This window comes from Tursiops truncatus, chromosome 9, assembly GCF_011762595.2.
Source record: "Tursiops truncatus isolate mTurTru1 chromosome 9, mTurTru1.mat.Y, whole genome shotgun sequence".
Classification (NCBI taxonomy): Eukaryota; Metazoa; Chordata; class Mammalia; order Artiodactyla; family Delphinidae; genus Tursiops; species Tursiops truncatus.
In genome coordinates this window covers 14,218,006-14,242,356 of record NC_047042.1, presented here as the reverse complement: position 1 = coordinate 14,242,356, position 24,351 = coordinate 14,218,006, and the positions used below count along the sequence as shown (strand labels likewise).

The window sequence follows — 24,351 nt, the reverse complement described above, 5'->3', positions numbered from 1 at the left end:
GTTGCTATGGGGGTCCCAGGTCACCTGCTCGGCCTCCAAGTCAGTTACTACAGCTACATACTGGGGACGATTTCATGGCAAGGCAACAGCATGTGTTGTGAGAACCAGCATCAGGATGTGTGTGTGCAAAGCTCTCCCTCCTCCAGCCCCGTACACACAATCATGACACTACGAAAGTGGATTCAGTGGCTTTGTAAGAATGCTTTCTGTCGGTTCACCTACTGCCTTTGCCAAGGCCGTTCACTAACTTCAGGGCGCAGCTGGGCTGACATCCTAGGCTGTGACCTCGCCCTGTGCTGTACTTCTGCTGGGGCACCACACCTCGTCTGCGCGTGCTCTGTGGCCAGCTTGGTTCCGGTAAGACTGAATCCTTAACAGATTAAATTAGGAGTTGAATCTAACTATACAGTGCAGGTGCACGTGTTCGCTTTCTGTTAAAACCCTATGAAAGGGCTTCCCTGGTGGCGCAGTGGTTGAGAGTCCGCCTGCCGATGCGGGGGACACGGGTTCGTGCCCCGGTTCGGAAGGATCCCACATTCTGCGGAGCGGCTGGGTCTGTGAGCCGTGGCCGCTGGGCTTGCACGTCCGGAGCCTGTGCTCCACAGCGGGAGAGGCCGCAGCAGTGAGAGGCCCACATACCGCAAAAAAAAAAAAAAAAAAAAACCCTATGAAAGCTCACTGCTTTTCCTATGCCCACTGCAGTTTTTAACACAAGCACTTAAAATCCAAACCTGTAAAAAACACCCTACGGGGAACTTCTTGTGCTCCTGCCGTGCTAAATAACCCCTTAAAGCTAAGTAAATGGCACACAAACTAGGTCTTTTAGTACTTCTCTATGCTGAATTTATACACAAGGAGCATTTTTTTTTTTTTTTTTTTTTTTTTTTGCGGTACGTGGGCCTCTCACTGTCGTGGCCTCTCCCATTGCAGAGCACAGGCTCTGGACGCGCAGGCTCAGCGGCCATGGCTCACGGGCCCAGCCGCTCCACGGCATGTGGGATCTTCCCAGACCGGGGCACGAACCATGTCCCCTGCATTGGCAGGCGGACTCTCAACCACTGCGCCCCCAGGGAAGCCCTCACAAGAAGCATTTTTTAGCATCTCAACAGCTATGCTTTAATTTCTACTTTCAAATTATGGAAATTCCTCTTCTCCTGTCCTGTGATCCTTACATAAAATGCTTTAATGATATGAAGAGATATATAGCTACCAAGAACGATAAACAAATGTACATGTCTTTTAAGGAGTCACAGTTCCCATTAGAAGGTATTTGTTTCCATTGAAATGTGAGATACCCTGGGTGCCTAGATCCACATAGCCTAAAGGAAAGGGAAAGCTACCTATAAATTTTTTCCCAGGCACACACACGGTTCTGCCAGCTAGGAATCTAACAAGTTGATGGTAAATCTTAATTTTCTTCCCTTCTATACTAGGGCAGTGGTTCTCAAAGACTGGCCCCTGAACCAGTCACATCCACATCACCTGGAAACTTGTTAGAAATGCAGATTCTCAGGCCCCACCCTGCACTACCGAATCAGCACCTCTGGGGATGGGACCAGCAATCTGAGTTTTCGCAAGCCTGCTGGCCGATGCCGACTCACTCGAGAGCTTGGGAGCCTCAGCTCTAAGGAACGGCGGCAGTACCAGCATGCAACTGAGTAGCAACATGGGCTGCAATTCTTCTCTAAACTGGCTTATCCCAAAAGGTATATAATTTTATAAGTTGTAATCCGCTAACTTCAGAATTTTAACTCCACTCATCATGAACACGTATTTGGGAATTTTTTTTCCCTCCCAACCATCTTACCTGATGGAAGAATAGGGGAAAGACAGGACTCACAGATGTTCTCCTCTGCAAGGAAGCACATACACTTGGGATTATACAATGTTTCTCTTTGCTCTGTCCCTTCTGATAGCAAGGCAGGCAGTTCCAACAGGATTCTTTCAGTTTTACCCACCGTCAACCAGAATGCCTTTCATTTGAGTTCGGTGCATCTTCTTCAGTAAGGACAAGGAGTCAGCTACGAGAATCTTCTTGCAGCCTTCGCGAAGCAGAATCTAATGCACACATGGTGAAAGAAAAGCCACATCTTAAAAAGACTGAAATGTGGGGGAGAAGCCAGCTACTGCTCCCATGCAGCGGCACAGCAGGCAGAGGTGACCCCTTTCCCCTTCAAACCAATTCCTCTGGCGCTAATGTGAGCTTCTATGCCCACATCTTCCTCTTCCGGCCCCGTGGGTCTTAGTGCCCGGGGCTCTGTGCGGCTCTGTGGAAGGGCCATGGAGATTCACACAATGAAGACATCGCCGCCTCCCTGCCGCCCAGCTCCGGGTCACGGCAAAGGCAGAGCTGCATCCTGACTTTCTTCCCCCCAAAGTCACTCTCAACTCTAAAACCTATGTGGACGTTCTGCTTTCACATGCTTTCAATTCATGCCACCAGGGAAGAGAACTGGAAGCGGTCAGCTGGGGTCCTCCATCCCCAGTCGGCTACGATAACACGTCCTCCTCTCAAATCCCGAGGAGCACAGGTATTGGGTGAATGCACCCAGACGGTTTCTCGCCTAATGACATGAGCCAAGAAAACAGATGTCCAGAGTTCTATACCCACCATTTCTAAAGCTGATGAGCAGGAAACGACATGATTTTACTGTTTCTACATTAATTGAGACACTGCCTATTAAGTGTTATTCTTTAAAATGCTGCTAGAAATTGGAATTTTCAGATTCATTTTAAAAAGACATTAAAACTGTAACAGACGTCACGAAAGCATACAGGAAGAAGAGAAAAATAACAAATATTAATGTTGGTAAACTTTAAGAAAATTTATAAGCAAATGTATCTAGCTGCCCAGCCTCTAATACCAAAATAAAAACTTTAATGTCACAATCACAGCAAAATGCTTCAAAAAGAGCTGGCTGTGACCCTGAGTGGGTCTTTAAGGCCCATGGCATGAATGGTGGGCCTGGCAGTCTTGACGGAAGCCACGGTGTCTGCAAACTTAAAAAAGAAAACAGGGAAGAAAAAACACCGGCAACAACTAAGAAGGAACCATTTCTTCACCAGGATTACATTTTTCTAAATAGGCACCATCTGTCCACCCACAAAGTATTTTCTAGGAAAAACTCTAGTATTCAGAGGCACATAGCCAGGAGAAGGGAAAATACACAAGTAGAGCTTTGTATGTTACTAACTTCTTCCTCTATCCTTCTCAGCCACTCTAGTTTCCTTAACGTTACATTGTTTCCCTCCGTAGTTCTCAGTTTTTCTAAATTCTGTGTTTAATATGACCTTTTCTTTTGCATGGTTTTCATGGCAATCGGCTGTAGCTTCTGTAATCATTACAAGCATACCTTGTTCTATTATAAGATTAAATAAGAACATGTTTATGAGATAGCTGTTGAAAACTAACACAAGACTCTCCCTGTTTTTCCTTATTTCTCATCATCATTGATGATAATTCCAAGCAAAAGTGAAGCACCAGACTCACATCTTACAAAGCAATAAAAGGACCGTACCTCAGCCAAGTTATTATGGTTCATTAAAAACAGCTGCCGTGGGAAAAATGCCATACAAGACTGCGAAGCTCCTGAGATTTCTATTTTAAAAGATTCTTTGAAATGTTGAACTTTTTGCTGACATTGCCTTGTTCATACTGTAGCGCTTATCATCGGCATTGCACGTGAGATAGTTACCTGGTTTTACAAGCCCCCAGTAAGATACCGGAGCTAGACCTAGAAACCATTGTACCTCATTTCTGATCCATCATTTAGGCCACAGTGCAATGGGATTTAAATTCTACTTGAAAAAGCTTTGCTTTTTGTTGGGATTATCATCAAAGGTGATGAATTGCAGAGAAATAAGAAGGAAAAGACGAAGACGAAGACTCTAAGGCCTCATGCTGGAGTTCAAAACAGAATTATAAATGCAGTCGCACTGAAATTTACAATAGCACAAAGTAGGCATGTACCGAATTGACTAAAGAAGCTATAGTTGGTTGGCATAGGCTACCCATGTCACCTAAAAGCTGTGATGAAGCCAAACTGAAATAATTTTAAAGGAAAAAAAATAGATTTTATCTTAAATGTTTATTTTGGGGATATATAAATTTAAAAACTCTTTCTTAGAAGAAATTAAGGGCTTATGCACTGGGGGTCAAAAAGAAACCCATGTGGGCCCCCCAAAAAGGCAGATAGGAAAGAAGTCACTATTTCCTCTTAATTCATTTGTGTCTAGATTTCAAAGTAAAGACCTATGGGACAATGATAAAGGCACATGGAGCTTGTAGCAAATGTAAATATGGGAAAAGAACTTTGATAGACCCAGAGATGTCTGGAGTCAGTTTACCTGTGTGTGTGTTCACGTACATGTGTGAAGTTTAACGAAACGTAAGTGTTAAAGCTTTTTGCTTCTCCTTCAGATCATGAGCTGCTCGAGCTGCATTCTACTCATCTCCTGGTCCCTGAGACAACACATGGAAGCCCTGTAAGTACCTACGCAGCACAGGATCTAACAAACACAGTAGGCATGCAAAAATTTAAATAAATGTGTTTATAAACAATCAAACCTATAACTTAAAAAGCTTATGCTGAAAAATCTAAGCTACTTTATTACAGATTCCAAAATAAGTATCACGGATGAGTTCCATAGGAATATCGTTAAGACTACGCAGCTGCATTCGCTATATAAAGGCTTGCTTACGAAAGGACCGTACTGAGAATTTGAGAGAGAGAAATACTTCAGAGACCATCTAGTCTAGAAGCTGCTAAATGTCGATGCATAGCCCAGTGCCAGGCTGAGTGTATAAGAAACACCAAGGTGGTCTAAGGACCTAGTCCCTAATCCTCTCCAGCAGATCTGGGGTGGTACCTGAAACTTGGTAATTTAAGAAAAGCATTCAGATAGTTCTAGTGTGCAGCCAGTAACAAATACTGATTTAATCTAAGGGGGAAATGGACACCCAGAGAGCTTATGTACCCTCCCCAAAGGTCAACAGGCTTGTTAATGGCAAAGCGGGGACTAGAGTCCACATCTGCAAATACCATGTCCACAGCTCTTTAAAGACAACAGGTTGCCTGTTCATCTTCCAGGACAATCCTATATATTCCTGTGTTGTAACCTGCCAGCACAGTGAATTCACCTCCAGAGACCAGTGGGACAACTAGTGAGAAAAACACATTTAGTTAGAGTATCTGAGTTCAAACCCAGTTCCTCACCTTCCCAGGCTGGCGAGTCAAAACTTTTTGAGACTGAGTCTTCTTACATGTAAAATGGAGATGACAGTTCCTTAAGGATCATTACTGAAAATGACTGTCAAATAAGACTGTCAAAAGAGAAGTGTTTAAGAACAAAGATGCTGGAACTCTTAAGAGGAAGAAAAAAAAGCAATAGAAGTGGATATAAATGCTAAATAAATACAATAAATAAATGCTAAATTTATAAATAAAATGTCTTACAAATATGAAACAGCATAAAAATAATTTGGAAATTGTGGTCAGTTTAATGTAAAAATAGAAATACCATTTATATCCTATTGTTTCATAAATAATTTATATCAAAACAAGTGCCCTTTGTCCTTGAAATCAGACCTAGAAACATTTTAGGTCTATGAAGTATGATAAGGGGTACTTTTATCCTTCTTACTTCACTGAAGCTTTTAAATTTTGTTGAAGCATTGTACTAACAATGTAACAAGGTATAAAAATATGAAAATAAGTTAAACAGTTGAAACACTGATTATGTGGTTGGTTTTTCCTTCACTTTAATGATGTCATAGACATCTAACACGCCTCATGCTCAACTTCAACTGAGAAAAGTTGTTGCATTTTAGAAAACATGAAATTAGAACCAGAAGAAATTTTTTTCCCCCAACTTTCTCTGTACCTTCTCTTTCCAGTTAGCAATTCACTAAGGAGTCATCTCCCAAAGCACTTTCAGTGGCCAAATAAGTTTTAAAATGCTGTCTACTTGATTGTAAATCTGACCCTTGGATTGCGAATGCAAATCAGCAAAAAAAAGGTGCTGAGAAGCCCTGTGATAACCTTTCCCTAACAATTGGATTCCTTCGTTTACTGAATGGTTCTTAACGTCCCCCATGGTCATTCCCCCTCACTGCCCTGCTCTCATGCACAGCAGGATCCAGATCCTTGCAAATTCATGGACCTGCAAAATCTTGGGAATTTATCCCATTAAAACATGTGAAACTCGACTATAGTTTTATGAAACAAACGAAGACACTACACAGAAGAAAAAACAAAAAAAATGAATGTGAAACCTTTCTGGAAGCTTCAAAATGCTCTATAAATAGACTTATTTTTACAGTGATTTCTAGAGAAAGAAAATAAATTTCTATTAATAAAAAAGGTCACCTTTTTCATAGAAAATAATTCAAAATTCTTCATTCATGGATAAGTAGGAAGTACCTCCTGGGATTCTTTGAACAACCTGCCCCAGGAGAGCATTTTCTCTCTGCATCCTCCAGCAAGATGTCTGAGGGCCAGAGGAGACTCCCAACCCCACCCCGGCCCCGTCGGGGATTCACAGGCTGCCACCACTCCTCAGACTCACTGGCAAAGTAACTCCCAGCCTCCTTAACACACCACCCACTGCACTCTTACATATCTTAAGGAAAAGCTCTCATTACATTTAAAAGTTAAGAGGATAAAATATTGATTTAGCAGCTGTTTAGTGGCTAATTTTTTATACAGAATTCACTTTGCACCTAATAATAATTTTATTTTTATTCCCAGCTGACTCAGAACTATGCAAATACATTGATAAAACATTAATGAGCAGTGAGACCCCGTGGTGCCCCTGAGCTTGGTTCTCCAGAAAGAACCTAGGAAGAGGGATCTATTAGGTGTTTTTGTAGGCAGATTTTTCAACCTAGAGGCTAGGCTTCACCCAGTAGAGCTGAAGGACAGGAGGGGGAATTATGTTGTCACCTTCCTGGGGGTAGACTTGTTCAGAGACACTTAAATGACTTCCCAACAAACTGGAATCTGCAACTTGGAGCATATCCAGGCAGACCCAGGGGTGGCGAGTACTGAGGAGATACACATCATTATCGAGCTCACTCATGCCCCGAGCTTTACGAGGTCTGACACCGGAACTGCTTTCCCCAAAGCCAATGCACGCTTCAGAATGAAGTGTATCATTTCCTGCCTGGGTGGCTCTTCTGTATCCTTCGGGTGCTGCACAAGGCACAGCTCTTCATGTCACCTCTCCTATCCATTAACCCATTCCTACATTTCTCCTTCCTTCCTGGCCTTCCTCATCCTTCCTGCAGTAACCTTTCCCTGGCTCACCTTACCTGCAAGCCTCCGAATTCCACCGTAGATAAATACCTGTTCATCTGGAAGAGTTTTGTAGAACAGATCGTCAACCTACTTGCCAAAAACAAATACCCATTTCTTTCCCATGACCCCCAATTTCCCAAAAACCTCCTAGGCCAAGGCTCCCTGTTTTGTCACTTTCCACCCTCAGGAAGACCTCTTCTTTAAAGCTGTGTTACCCAGTAAGACCACAGTCACCTGTGGGCTGCAGGGTTAACCTCCCAGTTCAAGGAGGAAGCCGGACCCTGGACGACTCCCGCCCTCATGGTTTCTTGACTAATTCCACCGGACCTCTCCCTTCACCGCACTTTCTGAACATCTTCACAACGACTCCTTTGGAGATTTTCACGTAACAGTATCCTCCTCCCTGGCCACAAGATCCTGGCCCTCCAGCTCTCTCATTCGTTTACAGCTCGGACTTCTCTTTTTGATGCCATTGATCCTCATTTTCCTTTTCACCCAAGTCTCTTCCTTGAGGCCACCACCCCGAGTTCAGCACACGGCCCCCCCGCTCTGCACCCTTCACAGTGATGACAAGCCCACAGGTCGTCATCACATGCTCCTCCTCTCCTACCCTGGAGACTACTTCTGTCCCCACGACCTTGACTCTCGGCTCTACCTGCAAAATCTCAATGTTTCCAGGAAAGCCATTTCATCCACATTCTACCAAAAACTCATTTTCAAACGAGCTAGAGAAAGAACAGTCTGAATTTTTCAAGAAACGCGCTTTACATAGTTTCAAGTTCTCGGGAAGCTACCAGCATTCCGAAATACAGTCACTGTTAGCGGCTTTTTAAGGAAGATCGGGATGCTCTGTGATTAGCATATTAATTATTTATAGGAAGATAATAAGTTCTATGGCTCTGATCACAAATTCTGAACTACTGCAGATAGTAAGCTTGTAATACTCTAGAAAACAGACAAAAGGTAAAATAAAATTCTGTTACTTTAACATCTTTCAGGCAAGAGGTTACGGAGTGGCTTCAAGGAAATGATCAAACTATTTGAAAAAAAATTTTTTTTCATTTCTCCAAATGGACACAATGCTCATTCTACTTAAAAGTGGTTTGGGTGGTCTGATCTAATAGCCACTGTAACTCCTCCTGCACCTTCCCCAATGCCATGCTATATTTATCCCATAAATGTAAGAATGCCTGCTTATCAAGAAGAGTAAATCTGGGGATAGTTAAGAAATACCGATGGCTTCCTCCAAGGGCGGTATCTCTAATTTCTCTGTTTGAATGGTATTCCAAATATCTGGGCCTAAGTAAAATGTGACTATCAAATCGAATGGATGTCCAAAATAAGCCCTAGAAATGTTTATCCAGTAGTCAGTCAACTCACTCAGCATGCTCCTTTGTCCAAGAAAAGATACTTACTTGCAGATTGTAGTCTTGCAGAATTTTAACCAAGGAGTCTCTCAAATTAGGAATCTCCATTCCTTCCTTAATACGGTGAATCAGTAGAATTGGGTCAACATGCGTGCCGATGTTGTTTAACAAGCCGGTGATAAAGGCTACAAGACACCGTGCAAAACAACATATAAGCAGTGTAGCTAATGCAATTTTAGGTCGAAAGTAACTCAGAGCAAAAGTTATTTCCTTTAAGTGTTAAAAAGCATTTGAATTGTTAAATCCTCCTAGGAACTAATCTTCCTTTACCTTCCTCGAAGGAGAAGCTAAATGAGAAGGGATTAAAAAAAAAATGAGATGGAGAACAAATGATTACTTCAGAACACAGTTTGTAATGTCAAAGGCGGGCAACTAGTATTTGAGAATTTACTATGGCTCAGCTGTCATATACTTTTCTCCTGTTCTGCCAAGGTAGGAATGCTATTTGTTCCCATTTTCCAGAAAAGGAAAATGGGGTGATTAATGAATTCATCCAGGGTCACAAAGCTAGCGATTTTTGAACCCAAGTTCAAACCCAGGGCAGGCCCAGGTTCACAGTGTGTTTCGTTACCCCAACTTTGCCTCCTTTAAGATCCTTAGCCCACCACTCTATGATGCTAAACTAGATTCTTCAAGCTATCTGTGCATGTAGCTACCTTAATCTGAAATGGACTTGAATAACACCCTCCTCTTGAATCTCTTATTAAAAAACAATCGTAACAGCGGTTTCTAGACCTTGAATATCTTGAAACAGGTAAGCCTTCCGACCAAAAAATAAAAAAAAGGGAAGGGGAAAGATTTTAAACCACGACTGCTAGTTTCTGAATCATATCTATATCTTTAAAAGAGGACTTGCGTTACTGTTAGGTGACTGCCTTTGTTTCCTTCCGAAATGGGAGACCCAAGGCAGATGGTCAAGGAGAGGCAGCAGATATAGACTCCTGGTGCTGCACTGATAAAACAGGGCAGGAAAGAGAGGCTCAACGCTACAGTAGCTATGGTCAATGTCCAGTAATGGTTATGGGTTTCCATGAAGAGACTCGATAAGAGCTAGACTATACACTTTCAAAATAAATGCCCTCTGTGTACAAACAAAACCAAAATCTTCTATTCCATTTGGGTGCAGCAGGTAGAAATATGCTTCAACCAAGTGTTCTTTATCAAGTTCAGCTAATATGAAGTGATGAGGCTCCAGGCTTCCCTGCACAGGAAGAGTACTGGAAATCATTACTATGTACCTGGCCTATTTTTATTATAGATACTTCACCATATTTGTAACTCAGTGCATCTTGAGATGATTCCTACTCTAGACACAGCTGGCTAAACGGAGAGAAAGAGGTTGTGATTGCAGATGGCTTTTCTGCTTACGTGGTTTGTCGATGGAATATAAAATCAGATCTTCCCAGAGTTCCCCGTCATCCTGTTCCTTGGCAAAGTCAATCGCTTTATCAACGTCATGTAATTCCTCCATGATCATCTTAAGGGCACTTCGGCTGTTACCCATTCGGCCTAGCAAAATGTGAGAAAACACTTAGGATAATGTAATAAAACATTTTAAGGGAAATCACATATCTCTTCATTTGTTTACATAGTTTGATAGCTATGACAAAAAACATATTTCCTTATGTGACATCTGTAACTCAGTAAAATCAGTATTTCCTACTCACTGGGTGTTTACTTTGTCCTGAGTACTCATTTAAGCGCTTCACGTGAATTATTTCATGTAATCATCACTATAATCTTATGAGGTATGTTCTACTAAATATTTTTGTTTTATAAAAGAGGACATAGAAATGTTAGTGCCTTGCCAAGGTCATACAGCTACTAAATGGCAGATCTGGAATCTGAATCAAGGTCTGTCAGATTCTGACTTCCTTCTTAAGATAATTGGAAAAAAAACCCAAAAACTTCTCAACCCATCTACAATTTATTGTGATTTATATTGTAAGGTGTGAACTGATACAGTTTTGGTCACTTATTACACAATTCTAATTGTTATCTCAGTAGCATTTATTAAATGATGCTACCTTCTCTATTGAGCTGTGAAGTCTCCTCTACTAAATATTCAATTTCTTATACGAATCAGGCTCTAACCTCTGTGTTACTTTGGTCTAAAACCTATGTCCATTCTTACACACTTTACATCACGTTGTCACCCCATTCCTTAGTTTATGGGGACCAAAATGAATAAAAGCTACTTACTCAGAAGATAAACTGTCTCTTCTACAAAGTTTCTCTGTTGACAGATCTCAAGAGCCTTCAAATAAAGCAGGGGAAAAAGGTTATTATGGGTTTTACCAGCCAAGAACAAATATCTATGGAGTCACTTAAACATACAAGTTTGAAAGAATTTTTTTCATTGCCTCCCTTTAAAAACAAAACAAAGCAGAAACAAAACACAAACCTCTTAAGTTTTGCTTGTGGCTGTCCTGCTTTACCTCTCAGAGAGGTACTGGACCCTACACAATTTAACTGATAACATGTTTGAGGCAGAACATTCCAGAGCAAAAGCAGAAAGCAAGATGCTAAGAAAGGCTCTTTCCCACCAAGCTTTCTCTCTTTATGCTACTTCAGGTTTCTTCATGGCACTGCCCCCCACCTGATTCACAGGCACTGGTCTAAGCCCTGTTTCCCTTCACTGAATTGTGCCCTCCAGGAAGGCACTACTGTTCATGGATGCAAGTTCCCAGTATGGAGCACACCATAGCTCAGCACACATCTGCTGCATAAAGAATTAAACACTGGGAGTATTTCTATTGCCGGCTCACAAGATCTAAGAGAACTCTGCTCAAGGATCTGTCAAAAGTGAGAGGAAAATTGGAAAAATAGGTGCCCCCCAATGTTCACAGCAGCACTACTTACAATAGCCAAGGCATGAAAGCAACCTAAATATCCACTGACAGATGAATGGATAAAGAAGATGTGGTACATATACACAAAGGAATATTACGCGGCCATAAAAAAGAATGAAATAATACCATTTGCAGAAACAAGGATGAACTGAGACGGGGAAGGATATTTAGGGAGTTTGGGATTGACATGTACACACTCCTATATCTAAAATGGGTAACCAACGAGGACATACTGTATAGCACAGGGAACTCTCCTCAGTATTCTGTAACAACCTAATTGGCAAAAGAATTTGAAAAAGAATAGATACATGTTTATGTATAACTGAATCCCTTTGCTGTACACCTGAAACTAACACAACATTGTTTATCAACTGTACTCCAATATAAAAAGTTAAAAAAAAACACATCTGACAATCAAGAAGTGTCAAAAAGATGAAGAAATGAGGGATGGGACTTCCCTGGTGGCACAGTGGTTAAGAATCCATCTGCCAATGCAGGGGACATGGGTTCGAGCCCTGGCCCAGGAAGATCCCACATGCCACGGAGCAACTAAGCCTGTGCGCCACAACTACTGAGCCCACGAACCACAACTACTGAAGCCTGCGTGCCTAGAGCCTGTGCTGTGCAATGAGAAGGCACCGCGATGAGAAGCCCGCGCGCAGCAACAAAGACCCAACGCAGCCATAAATAAATAAATTTTAAAAATAAAAAAAGAAAAGAGGGATTACACAGATGACAACATCTCCTTAAGTGTAAGAAAGAAGACACACTGGGCATTCATAAAGAATTCAATCCTGAATGAACTAGCACACGTTCACTCTGCACTCTGTGCTGGGTACTAGGGGGCCAGGAGGGATGCAGACGCACAGATGACAGTAATAAAAACCCTGCTGCTGCTGCCATGTAAGAGAAGAGGCAGCAGCATGAGTCCACCCAAGGGAGCGCACGTCCAGGGAGGGTCACACAGACGTAGCACAGAGTCCCACGATTGGGGGAACGTGAATAGAGGGCCACGTGCACAGATACGGGACGTGGGCTCTGGTTGTGGCCTCTTGTGAAAAGCTTCACAGAAGGGGTGCCCCCTGAACTGGGTGCAGTGTGATGAGAGCGTCCAGCAGGAAACTTCAGTTCACACGCCTCCCATGTAACCTGCGCACTGTGTTGCTCTGCTCCAGCTGGAAGCCAAGAATGTTTCCGGTGGCTTATGAGGCATCTGCGATCTGGCCCTGCCTTTCCCAGCAGCTCCATCACAGACCCTGCTCATCTGCCTGCTGTGGTTCCTCGGCCTGGAACACCACCTCCATGCCCCCGCTCCACCCCTGGCAGGTCCTTCAGCAAATACTCACTGGACCTTACACGGGGTCAGATCCCAGGTACTCACCCTCCTTGCATCCTGCACACTTCACCACACTTAATCACAGGTGCATTGAATGCCCCCAATTGTTCATCTGACTTCCCTCGGCTGGAACCATGTGCATTCTAAACCGTGTGCTTTGCACACCGCCTGGCTCACAGTCAGTGGGCAAGAAATATGTTTTAAATAGATGAGCAGGCAGAAAAGGTTTCAGAGGAAGATTACTGGGTTGCATAGAGTCGTCAGTGAAAAACAACTAACTAAGGCTGTTCTTGGAAAATAACAGCAGGAGCTAGATTTGACATCGTGATTTTTGATTTAAAAGATTTACGCAAAATATATCTTTAAATATGTGTCTCTGGTTGGAGATTAACAACTAAAAGGGAGGGGAAAGAAGAGCAGATCATAGAGATCAATGGAGGGGGAAAAAACCCAAACTAAACATAAAAAAAAGTTTTTTAATAACACCTTACTTTAGAATTGGAATGAAACTAAGATATGTTCTAAAGTACACAGTCATTTAAATGAGCAGGCCTGAAGGTCACAGTGAGGAGGAGACACCACTAATTTGATTACTTGCACAATTCCTTTAAAAATTACGTGGCAGACAAAACAGAAATATAGGTCAATGGAACCGGGTAGAAAGTACAGAGATAAACCCACGCACCTATGGTCACCTAATCTATGACAAAAGAGGCAAGAATATACAATGGAGAAAAGACAGTCTCTTCATTAAGTGGTGCTGGGAAAACTGGACAGCTACATGTAAAAGAATGAAATTAGAACACTCCCTAACACCATACAAAAAAATAAACTCCAAATGGATTAGAGACCTAAATGTAAGGCCAGACACTATATAGGCAGAACACTTCTTTGACATAAATCACAGCAAGATCTTTTTTTGATCCACCTCCTAGAGTAATGGAAATTAAAACAAAATAAACAAATGTGACCTAATGAAACTTAAAAGCTTTTGCACAGCAAAGGGCACCATAAACAAGATGGAAAGACAACCCTTAGAAAGGGAGAAAATATTTCCAAATGAAGCAACTGACAAGGGATTAATCTCCAAAATATATAAACAGCTCATGCAGCTCAATATCAAAAAAACAAATAATCCCATCCAAAAATGGGAAAATCTAAATAGACATTTCTCCAAAGAAGACATACAGTTGGCCAAAATGCACAAGAAAAGATGCTCAACATCACTTATTATTAGAGAAATGCAAATCAAAACTACAATGAAGTATCACCTCACACCAGTCTCCAGAATAGCCACCACCAAAAAATCTAGAAACAAATGCTGGAGAGGGTGTGGAGGAAAGGGAACCCTCCTGTGCTGTTGGTGGGAATGTAAATGGATACAGCCACTATGGAGAACAGTATGCAGGTTCCTTAAAAAACTAAAAATAGAATTACCATACAACACAGCAATGCCACTACTGGGCATATACCTGGAGAAAACCATAATTCAAAAAAGATACATGCACCCCAGTGTTCATTGCAGCACTATTTACAATAGCCAGGTCATGGAAGCAGCCTAAATGTCCATCAAACAGGGGAAAGGATAAAGAAGATGTGGTACATATATACAATGGAATATTACTCAGCCACGAAAAGGAACAAAATAGTGCCATTTGCAGAGATGTGGATAGACCTAGAGACTGTCATACAGAGTGAAGTAAGTCAGAAGGAGAAAAACAAATGTACAATATCACTTATACATGGAATCTAGAAAAATGGTACAGATGAACTTACTTGCAAAGCAGAAATAGAGACACAGATGTAGAGAACAAACTTAAGGATACCAAGGGGAGAAGGGTGGGGTGGGGTGAATTGGGAGATTGGGATTGACATATACACTACTATGTATAAAATAGATAACTAATGAGAACCTACTGTATAGCACAGGGAACTCTACTCAGTACTCTGTGGTGACCTAAATGGGAAGGAAATCTAAAAAAAGGGGATATATGTATACGTATAACTGATTCACTTTGCTGTATAGCAGAAACTAACACAACATTGTAAAGCAACTATACTCCAATAAAAATTAATTTTAAAAAATTACATGGTAGAGATGGCTAGATGTTCCCCCAATATCCATTGCCCATTTCTTCTATGGTAATAAGATTTTAGGTGGGTGTGTGACTGCCCAGAATTAAAACAAAACCTTCAGGCCTCCCCAGTGGTAGGAGAGCTATGTGACTAGTGTCCACCATGGAGATGAACCAGAAACATGGGACGGCGGCTTCTGGGAGTGTGAACCCCTGCTCTCATTTTTAATCCTTTCATCCAAACTGCTGCTGGAAACATGGATGATACTATCTTACATCATGAGGTCAAGGTCATACAAGGTGGGGGAAACAAGAAAAGAGCCCGGGTCTCTGACCCCGTGGCTGCTACCACCACCAGGATCACTCCAGTAAGACTTGCACGTGATAGAGAACTAAACTGCTCCTCTGTTTAAACCATTATTATTTTGGTATTTTTATCACTTTGTAGATGAAGCAAATCCTAACTCATAATTAGAAAATCCTTACTCGTTTAGATTGAAAACACGGTTTACGAATCTCTATACGGTCATACCCATAAGTCATCATCATAAAGGATGGAACCTTCTTACCAATTCTTAACTCTTCTGGAATCATACTAGAGCAAAGACAGGATACACACGTGAGAAGTTAAATAGTAATGGGAAAAGCAAAACTGTAAGTCAGAGGGTCTGGGACTATTCCAAGAAAAAACTATTGAGAAACCAACTGATTTGCGCTAGCTGCTGAAGATACAGATGGACGAACAGTGTATGGCCTGGTGCGACTGTGTCATTCACAGACAGACGGCAAATGGTAGTGCAACAGGGAAGAACAAATCTGACTCCATATTGGATGTTTCTTGTATTTTAACCGTTGTATTCCATTGCCTTTGCTACCAGTTAAGAATGTTGCCTAGAGCCTTAAAATACACAGGATAGCCCATTTCCAAGACCCTGACCTTTAAGGGTGTAACACTTTTCCATTCATATAGAGAGAAAAAGTTGCAGAACACAGAGTAACATCTGTCTTGCTGAAGGTTTACAGGAACATCCTGACCTGACCTACGTGGACAGCTGCAAGAACAAAGGATTCCTACACCAAGAAGTCTGCAGCAACCAACCCCGCCTCTCCCTCACCTTGCCTTTCAAAATGCTTTGCAGAAACCCTTTGGGGAGTTCGGGTTTTTGGGGGGCACAGACCACCCGTCTCTTTGCATGGCCCTGCAATAAAACTTTCTCTGCCTCAAACGCCGATGTTTTGGTTTGGCCTCACTGTGTGTCGGGCACAGAAACTCGTGTTCGGTAACAGTAATAAAATTGGATAGGTATTATAGAATGTTTAGAGAAAGATATGTGAATAAAGATGAGTATGATGCTTAAAGTGGTGTATTACTAAAAGGTATCCATAAGTCAATTGGGTACCTGGAAATTCAGCGACACTTTAAGGTACCACTCAGGAGTTGCAAACAGAGGCACCCTCCTATTCTTGAACACAAGAGGATGCTTGAAAACATGAGGGTCTCAAACCACAAAGACAGTCTGTGGCCTGAAGGTTCACCTGAGCTGTCCCAGATAGGAGGCACTTGCTATAGGTGGCTCTTTAAATTTAAATTAAAACTTCCATTCCTCGCTATCCGTATTTCAATTACTCACATGTGGCTAGTGGCTACCTTGTTAGAGTAGACTGTAGCCCATTTTCATCACTGCTGGACTGTCAGAAATGACCATTCATGTGGGAAGAAATGTCTGAAGGCTGATCTGGAGTCAAGAGTGGTCTGGAAGGCAAGCAGATGTGTAACACCAAGCTCAGAGGTAATCTGGGTCTCTGCAATTTGAACTTCACAGATTTATAAATGTTTTATGACGAGTTCCTAACAGTATTTTGAATAACCCTTTTCTCATATATGAGAAAGTAGAGACTCTAGAAATCTCTGGACTTTCGAGTAAAGTGTAGAAAAAAATTTCTGGCACACAGAATTTTTCTATTACTGACACAAGTAAAGCATAAAAGCATGTTTTCTTATTTTAGATTCTTGAATGTTCCTGAGCCATAGAGCGCCCTCTAGAGGAAAAGAGTAGGGAAACAAAGATTTTTAAAGCCAACAGGAGACACACACACACACAAGCTCAGAAAAGGAGAATAGAAAACAAAAAAGTGACACGACAATAATAACAGAAATTGAGTAAAAAATGATGCAAAAATAATATTTTAATTTTCCTTCTCCTGATTTAATGTAAAGGTAAGTAACAGAGTTAGAAATTTGGGGTTAACGAACAGAAACCTTATCAACTATATAGACTGTATGATGATTTCTACCTAGCCTTAGACCCTGTCATCTTTTATCCAGTCTTATTTTTAAATTTCTTTAAGGAAAATTTATAAACTGCATCTCCCACTTTATGCCTCCAAATTCATAAATACTGCCACCTTGTGAATGCCATTAGATATGAGAGCAATCATAGATTGAGGTATTAATAATAAAGCTGATACTCCGCTTTTGACTATTCTAGGCATAAGCAAATCAGGTTTGCAAACGAAAACTAGTGCCTGATGACCATACCTGGAAATTACAGAAGAAAGAGCAGTTTAAAAACCGATGTCTTTCATGATTATTGCAGTACTAAGGAATATCTTTGTTACTGTTGTAATTTTAATTAACTGTTTAAACCTGAAAAATGTTTTCTCATCCTGGAGGAAAGAATACGGGACCTGAAGTTGAGACCCAGGTTCCAAGTCTTGGCCTTTTGACTTAGTAGCTCTAGACTTTGGGTTGTTTCTTTCAACTTCTGAAGACTCAGCTTGTCATGTATAAAATGACTTTATCCACTGACCTGCACTTTTGTAGAGATTAAATAAAAACAAGGAACGTGAAAGCACAGCACACACGATGAAGTACAACAAAAACTGTTTCGGGATACTATTTTTTTTTTTTTTTTTTGCAGTACACGGGCCTCTCACTGTTGTGGCCTCTCCCGTTGCGGAGCACAGGCTCCAGACGCGCAGGCTCAGCGGCCATGGCTCACGGGCCCAGCCGCTCCGCGGCATGTGGGATCTTCCCGGACCGGGGCACGAACCCGCGTCCCCTGCATCGGCAGGCGGACTCTCAACCACTGCGCCACCAGGGAAGCCCAGGGATACTATTTTTTTTAAAAAGCCTGTGTTTACTGTCTTTTCAAATTGTTGTAGATGTTATAAATTCCTACCCACCCTGTATCTCCTTTAGAATGAACAGTGTCATAAAAACTGATGATTCATTTTGGAATGTAAGAGTTGTGGTGATTTTAAATCCTGAACTCTGGTCTTTGGTAACTACATTCCTAAAGGGCTTCTAATGTGATGCAAAGTCTCTACAAACTTTCCAGCCAAATGCTATTGACTGAGGCATTTCAATCAAGTCAAAATAAGTTTGACCTGGATTCTTGAAGATGTCACCCCTTCGCTCAGCGATTACCCAGTAAAGGCAGACAACCAGAAATGAGGAAGACAGAGCTGTCTTCTGTTGGAAGTGAATTAACTACAGTAGTGACTCCACATGCTCGGAACGCCGTGAAACCTTAAACACTTCCCATTTAAAATAAAAACAAACACCAAAATACAACCTCAACGTCTTTTGGACTAAACAATCTATAAACTCTTCTGAAGTAGAGATGTCTTGGGGGTGGGTGGAAGGGGGGATTAAATTTTTTAAGTTCTTAACTTTATGTTCAGTAGAAACGGAGACCAAATTTTCTGAGTCTCTCTTTAGACAAAACAGGTGAATCTGTACCCCATGACCTTCATTTTACCGTCAGCATGTTTAGGATGCTTTTTTTTTTTTTTTTTGGTAAGTATTTTATTGAAGTACAGTTGATTTACAATGTTGTGTTAATTTCTGGTGTACAACAAAACCAGTCAGTTATATATACATTCCTTTTCATATTCTTTTCCATTATGGTTTATCACAGGATATTGAATATAGTTCCCTGTTGCTATACAATAGGACCTTGTTGTTTATCCGTTCTATATGTAATAGTTTGCCTCTGCTAATCCCAAACTCCCAATTCATCCCTCACTCGCCCACCCCTCTTGGGAACCACAAGACTGTTCTCTTTGTCTTTGAGTCTGTTTCGTAGATAAATTCATTTGTGTCATATTTTAGTAGGATGCTTTTAATGGAGGGAAAATCTACTTTGCTTTTTATGAATTGGTAGCTTTTTTTCATGTTACAAGTAAACGTAAAAGGAATTTGTTTCTAAGATGATTACGTGTGCACAGAGTTCTTGTTTCTAGGGAGAAAGGAATGAGATTCTTAATGAGTTAAAGTCAAGAAAATCTGCTTTAAGACGGCTTGGGGTACCTGAGCAAGGATAGTGGTATATTTTTGCAAATATACAGATTTCCCACAGTGGAGTCTGGTGCAAAGATAATCTCTTATAAAGATGCCTCAGTGACCTTTAACATGCAAGCTAAAAATGTGGATTACTGACTTGATTATAATGACATGTTTCCACCACTACCATCTCGAATCCATTTTGTTCAAAATTCTCTTTCACTGGAAAACATGAGATAACTTAAAGAAGAACTATTTAAAACATACTTGTTTTCAGATGCTTGTGTTGAGTTCTCTTACATGCAACTGGTTCTTCTCAGCAGATCAGAGAGAAAAACTCAAAAAGGTCTACACAATGCTCCAAGTGAGTTCTCTGTATTAGAAGTACCATGTGTGGGGTGGAGATTTTCTGATGCTCCCTTTGCGGGCAGAGCAGTGTGACTTCTGTTGAACACTACCGGACTGGAAAACTGCAAACCACATGGGTTGAAAGTGTGTTCCAGACACGAACGTTATGGAATCTCTGTGGGCCCTCTGCACCTGTGTTCAGTGAATGGGAAGAAGGAAGCCTGGGTGGGTGCTGATCACACTTGCGTGCGGGGCTCTGGCTGAGGAGTCTGCGGGCTACAGCCACGTCCTCCTGGAAACAAACGATGTTTCCTCCAAAAGTGAGACAAAAACAAACGGGCACTCAAAGAGTAAGATTCTCCCTCTTTTTCTAGATGATAGATTCTAAAGTGAGAAAAGAGAGGAACGTTTGCTTTTCTAAGATGATGTGTTTCCAAATTTATTCTTGAGAAAAAGCCTTAGGGCCCGAACATAAAATGTTAATGTCTTTCATAAACTAATATGCAGGCAAGATTTTTTTTTTGTAATTGCAGATTTTGAAAATGCATTGAGCTGAAACTGGCTCATAGTAAATTCAGTACATTTGAAGTTAATCATCGTGGGCTGAGGAAGCAACTAGAAAAGTTGCTTTATCAGTCACCTTCTTAGTACGTATCTCTTATGGGTCAAATAAGTATGTTTTGTTGATACACACAGGTGACTATGAAAAGTACTTGCTCTCTGGCCATCTGAATTTAGTAAGACACTTGTAGGTGGTAGTGAGTATTCCAGATGGTTTGAAGAACCATGGGAAACAAAACTGATGGTCTTCTACCAGCCAGTTTCTAGTACACACATAGTAAGTATTATAGTTTATTTTGAAACAGCAGGCTCATAACACCTACTAGTTCATATTCAGCCCTAACTAGAACCTCGTGTGTATCAATTTATCCATTCACTAACTCGGTCAGGATGCAAAAAACATTTAGTGTCTAATGAGTGCCAGCTACTGAGTTTATCAAAATGAGTGAGACAAACTCCTTGTCCTTGAAGAATTTATAGGATGGTGGGAGAGACTAGTAATTATATCTATTGAAACTATAATGGAATGTAGTGGGAGAGAGAAATACAAAAATATATAAGGTGGGTATTTAAAGCAGAGGGGGTGTAGGACTGACGTTACCAACTTTGAGTCCCAGCTGGGGCAGTTGCCTCCGGCTTGGGGCGGTCCGTGTCCCCGTCCCAGGCTGACTCTGAGGTCCCACCCTGATGCTGGTAAACTGCCTCAGACTCCCGACAGTGTTTTATGGTTGACTGAGTCCTAGACCCTGGATTAAACCTTTCTTCCAATTAAACCTGGCACAGAAATACTTGAGCTTCTCACCAAAATCGAATCCAACAGGACCTCCTGTTCTCATCAGAATACCCAGCAAAACCTACTGCTTTGAGAGCAAGGCTTCCCCTGGAATGGGGATGGTTAAGCAGAGACAGGAAGACTGAGAAAACCCAGAGCTTTTACCAACAGTGATGACTCTGTCACCTCGAAGTGTTTGACCAGGGGCGTCTGTGACTTACCTTTTCAAGGGGACAATGGATACTGTCTCGGAGAAATGGAAGCAAGTTGGGTCGGTCGAATTCAGCGTAAAGGCTGATCTGCTTCTCGTGGTAGCGCTGCCCCTTATGATGGTCTCTTTTGAAAAGCTTATGCAGATACTAAAAAGAACAAAGGAATAAACCAGGAATATTAACATAAGAAAAGCAATACCTGTTTAACACTGCTATTTTCAGTTCCAAACAGCTTCCACGGAGAGGCTGGCAGAAAAGCAGTTTTCAGGGAAAATCTCTAGGTGAAGGGAAAGTGGAAAGGAGAACACCTTGGGGAGAGCAAGGATATGCTGACATTCTCTCCAGAATGGCCCCGAGTGACCTGGCTCTGCTACTGACCATGTGACCTTGGGCAGGTCACTAACCTCTGTGACTTAGTTTCTCCATCTGCAAAAATCTCCGGGGGTGGTTGTGAGAGCTGAATGAGTTACCATTTGTAAATCACTCAGAACCATGCCTGGCACGTACTCGGCACCACAGAACTGTTAGTGACAGGAGTGGTTAATACCATCACAATCATCTACTTCGCCTCAGAAACGAAATGCTTGATCAGTGGTGTTCCTGGATCATAAAAATTCTCATCCTTTATGTAAAAGGGGGTAGTCATGAGACAAGAGCATGTTCTTAAAAACTCAAGCAGGAAGCGCTAAATTAATTCTCATACGTTCTGCATCTTCTCTCCTTAAGTCTTACTGAGATCTGTGTTTGCAATGAAATGCTGCCTCTCCTGGTGACCTCAAAAAGTAAAAAAATTGAGAAGAGTACAGGTGTCCTGAACCCATTTTCAAAGCTGATTCCTTTCCCTGACCGTCTGAAAAAGTTAATGGACCTCCAAGGGAGTAAGTGACTGACTTTCTACTTGGAGGCAAGTCTATCAATATATTGTGTGGAAGCCAGAAATCGACATTCAATGTCTAGTTCATGTTAAACGCACACAAACACCCCAGAACCCACCTGAGGCGGGGGGGACTTCATCACACCAAGTGCGTTCGCCCCTTGAGTGGGCTGGTTCTTCAGAAACACAGAGCGTCAGCCGGCCCTGAAGGTGTGACTGGGAATGAAGTCACTGGAGTTTGACATTCGCTGTTGCACGTGGTCACTAAAGAAGCCTAACCAGGACACAAGCACACTGAGAAATCCTTCCTCGGGTTACCTGCTCCCCTTGCCCTCAGGCAAGAAGGTGGGGGGAGTTCTCTGTCACACCTTCAGGGTAGATTTATAGAGACATTACCTTGCCTGACAGGGAAGACAGGCCACTTCAGTGTGAGCTCCACCACCATTCCACCACTGCCCTAATGACACTGTCATTAGATACCTCCTGCCTGTAATCCTGTCTCATGGCTCAAGGAAGCCAGAAATCACTGCTTTGTAAACAAATCCCACGGTGGCCAGCACAGAGGTACCTTGCTTGGGTCAGCAGGTAATCGGGACATTTCCAGTCATGAACAAAAGGGCAAAAGCATCTGTACAACCTCTGAGCAAAAAACAACAAAACAAAAGAAGACCCCAAAGTACCTCACATTCCTATCTTGGAGTCTTCAAAGGCGTCAATGCATAAAACGGACTAGAATAAAACGCTCTGTTTCCTAACCCCCGTCCTGGGGTGCAAAGAGGTGGGCAAAGATACAAGAGTCCTCATCTTATTTGATGTCCACAGTCCTCCTGGAACAATCCCTATTTTCACTTAAGACTTCTCTTGTATAATTTTGAAAGGACGTGGAAAACACCTAGTCTTGCTTTACACCTGTGACGACAGCAATGCAGAGAATCCAAGTAACTCCCAACCCCCGCAAAGGAAATCTAGAATCAGGGGACTGTTGGCACCAGCACAAGACCACACAAGAGAAGCGGGCGCAAGGAATGTCAGCGTGAGACACAAAAAAACAAGGCTCTGTTCTGTGATCGCTCTGTGGTCCTGAACGCGGAATGGCTGTGTGGTGTTTCCTAGGCAGGAGAACTTGATATCCACAGAGCACAGGTCAGGGCACTGGCTTTGCTGTAATTTATGCCATAATTATAATAAATGGTAACTACAGAAGTGAACTGTACACTGCCCGTCACTCTGGTAAACAAGGAATGTTGCCCGCCATCAAGCCCTCAGACACTGCAGCTCCTTGCCAACCCCCAGCCCCCAGTGCGCCCTGAGGGGAATTCAGGATGGAGAAAAACACTAATGGCCCGAGATAGTTAAGCTGCATGTATAAGGAATAATTTCAATGAGCCCAGACTCTCCCATCTTCCCATACAGAGAAAGGCACTAAAATCATTAACTTGAGATGTCTGTTTTTGTGTGTGTGTGATTAGCAGTAATCTTTTGATGTCTGCTGTAATCTTTTGATGATGTTGTTGTTTTTTCCTTCAGCAAAAACTCCTGTATATCCTGGTTCCCCCTACCTCTCTGGAACAGTCCCTCAGAGCTATCTGAGAGGCTGCTTTCCCAGGCTATAGTTCTCAGTAATGCGCTCAAATAAAACATGATTCTCAACTTTCAGGTTGCGCATTTTTTTCCCAGTCAACGGAAGGTGCTTACTCCCAGGCATAGTTTGATAACACAAAAATGTGATAACGTTTTTCTTTTAATCACAATTCGATTGTGAGTCAGTTAAAATACCTGAGCTATTATTAATTCCTCATCTGGATTCAGAGCAGATGCTGCATTATAATAATTACAGAATGTTGTTTGCGGTCAAACCTCCCATCTGAATATGAACCAGAAGTGTTCACTCCAGTCTTCTCAAACCAATACTGTAAGGTGATTTGCCTTCCTGTTCAATCAAAGGGCAAAAGAAGAGGACTGTCATGCTTACCACGTGCTGCAACTCTGGTCTGTCTTCTAATTCTTCCACTACCTTTTTAATCTACAGAAAAAAAAATTTTTTTTAATGTAGAGTTTAGGAGGACACAAACATAGCTGCAAAATTATCTGATAAACATCTCTCTTCTTTATGGCGACAGCGGTCCCAGACACTCATCTGTTTGAACACATGTAAAAACAAAAGGCACTCACTGAAATTTTATCTTCATTGTCCAAAAGCATGTCAACAGCTTTCTGCAATATGAAAAAATAACCAGTCATTGAAATTTGCCATAGAAAAAAGAGAACACAGAATACAATGTATTGGATAAGGTATCACCATTAAAGG

General features: G+C 41.9%; 1 protein-coding gene and 1 long non-coding RNA gene across 5 annotated transcripts in view; one reads left to right on the top strand and one right to left on the bottom strand.

Annotated features, from left to right (window-relative positions):
* VPS41 (VPS41 subunit of HOPS complex) overlaps window positions 1-24,351 on the bottom strand; it is a 204,549-nt gene that overhangs the window by 1,531 nt on the left and 178,667 nt on the right. For all 3 annotated transcript variants that reach the window (XM_019940651.3, XM_073809540.1, XM_019940652.3), the window contains 8 exons: window positions 24,216-24,257; window positions 24,016-24,066; window positions 21,179-21,316; window positions 10,928-10,982; window positions 10,094-10,234; window positions 8,714-8,850; window positions 1,959-2,058; window positions 1,808-1,852 (listed from right to left, as the gene is read on the bottom strand). In XM_019940651.3, coding sequence (XP_019796210.1) covers window positions 1,808-1,852; window positions 1,959-2,058; window positions 8,714-8,850; window positions 10,094-10,234; window positions 10,928-10,982; window positions 21,179-21,316; window positions 24,016-24,066; window positions 24,216-24,257 — 709 coding nt within the window. The remainder of the gene's footprint in view (window positions 1-1,807; window positions 1,853-1,958; window positions 2,059-8,713; window positions 8,851-10,093; window positions 10,235-10,927; window positions 10,983-21,178; window positions 21,317-24,015; window positions 24,067-24,215; window positions 24,258-24,351) is intronic.
* LOC141279508 (uncharacterized) lies at window positions 1,111-18,208 on the top strand. Of its 2 annotated transcripts, none has more exons than XR_012333872.1 (3): window positions 1,111-1,706; window positions 4,421-4,485; window positions 15,959-18,208. It is a non-coding gene; the product is annotated as an uncharacterized lncRNA (long non-coding RNA). The 2 variants fall into 2 exon arrangements; XR_012333873.1 differs by lacking the exon at window positions 15,959-18,208 and adding an exon at window positions 9,984-10,110.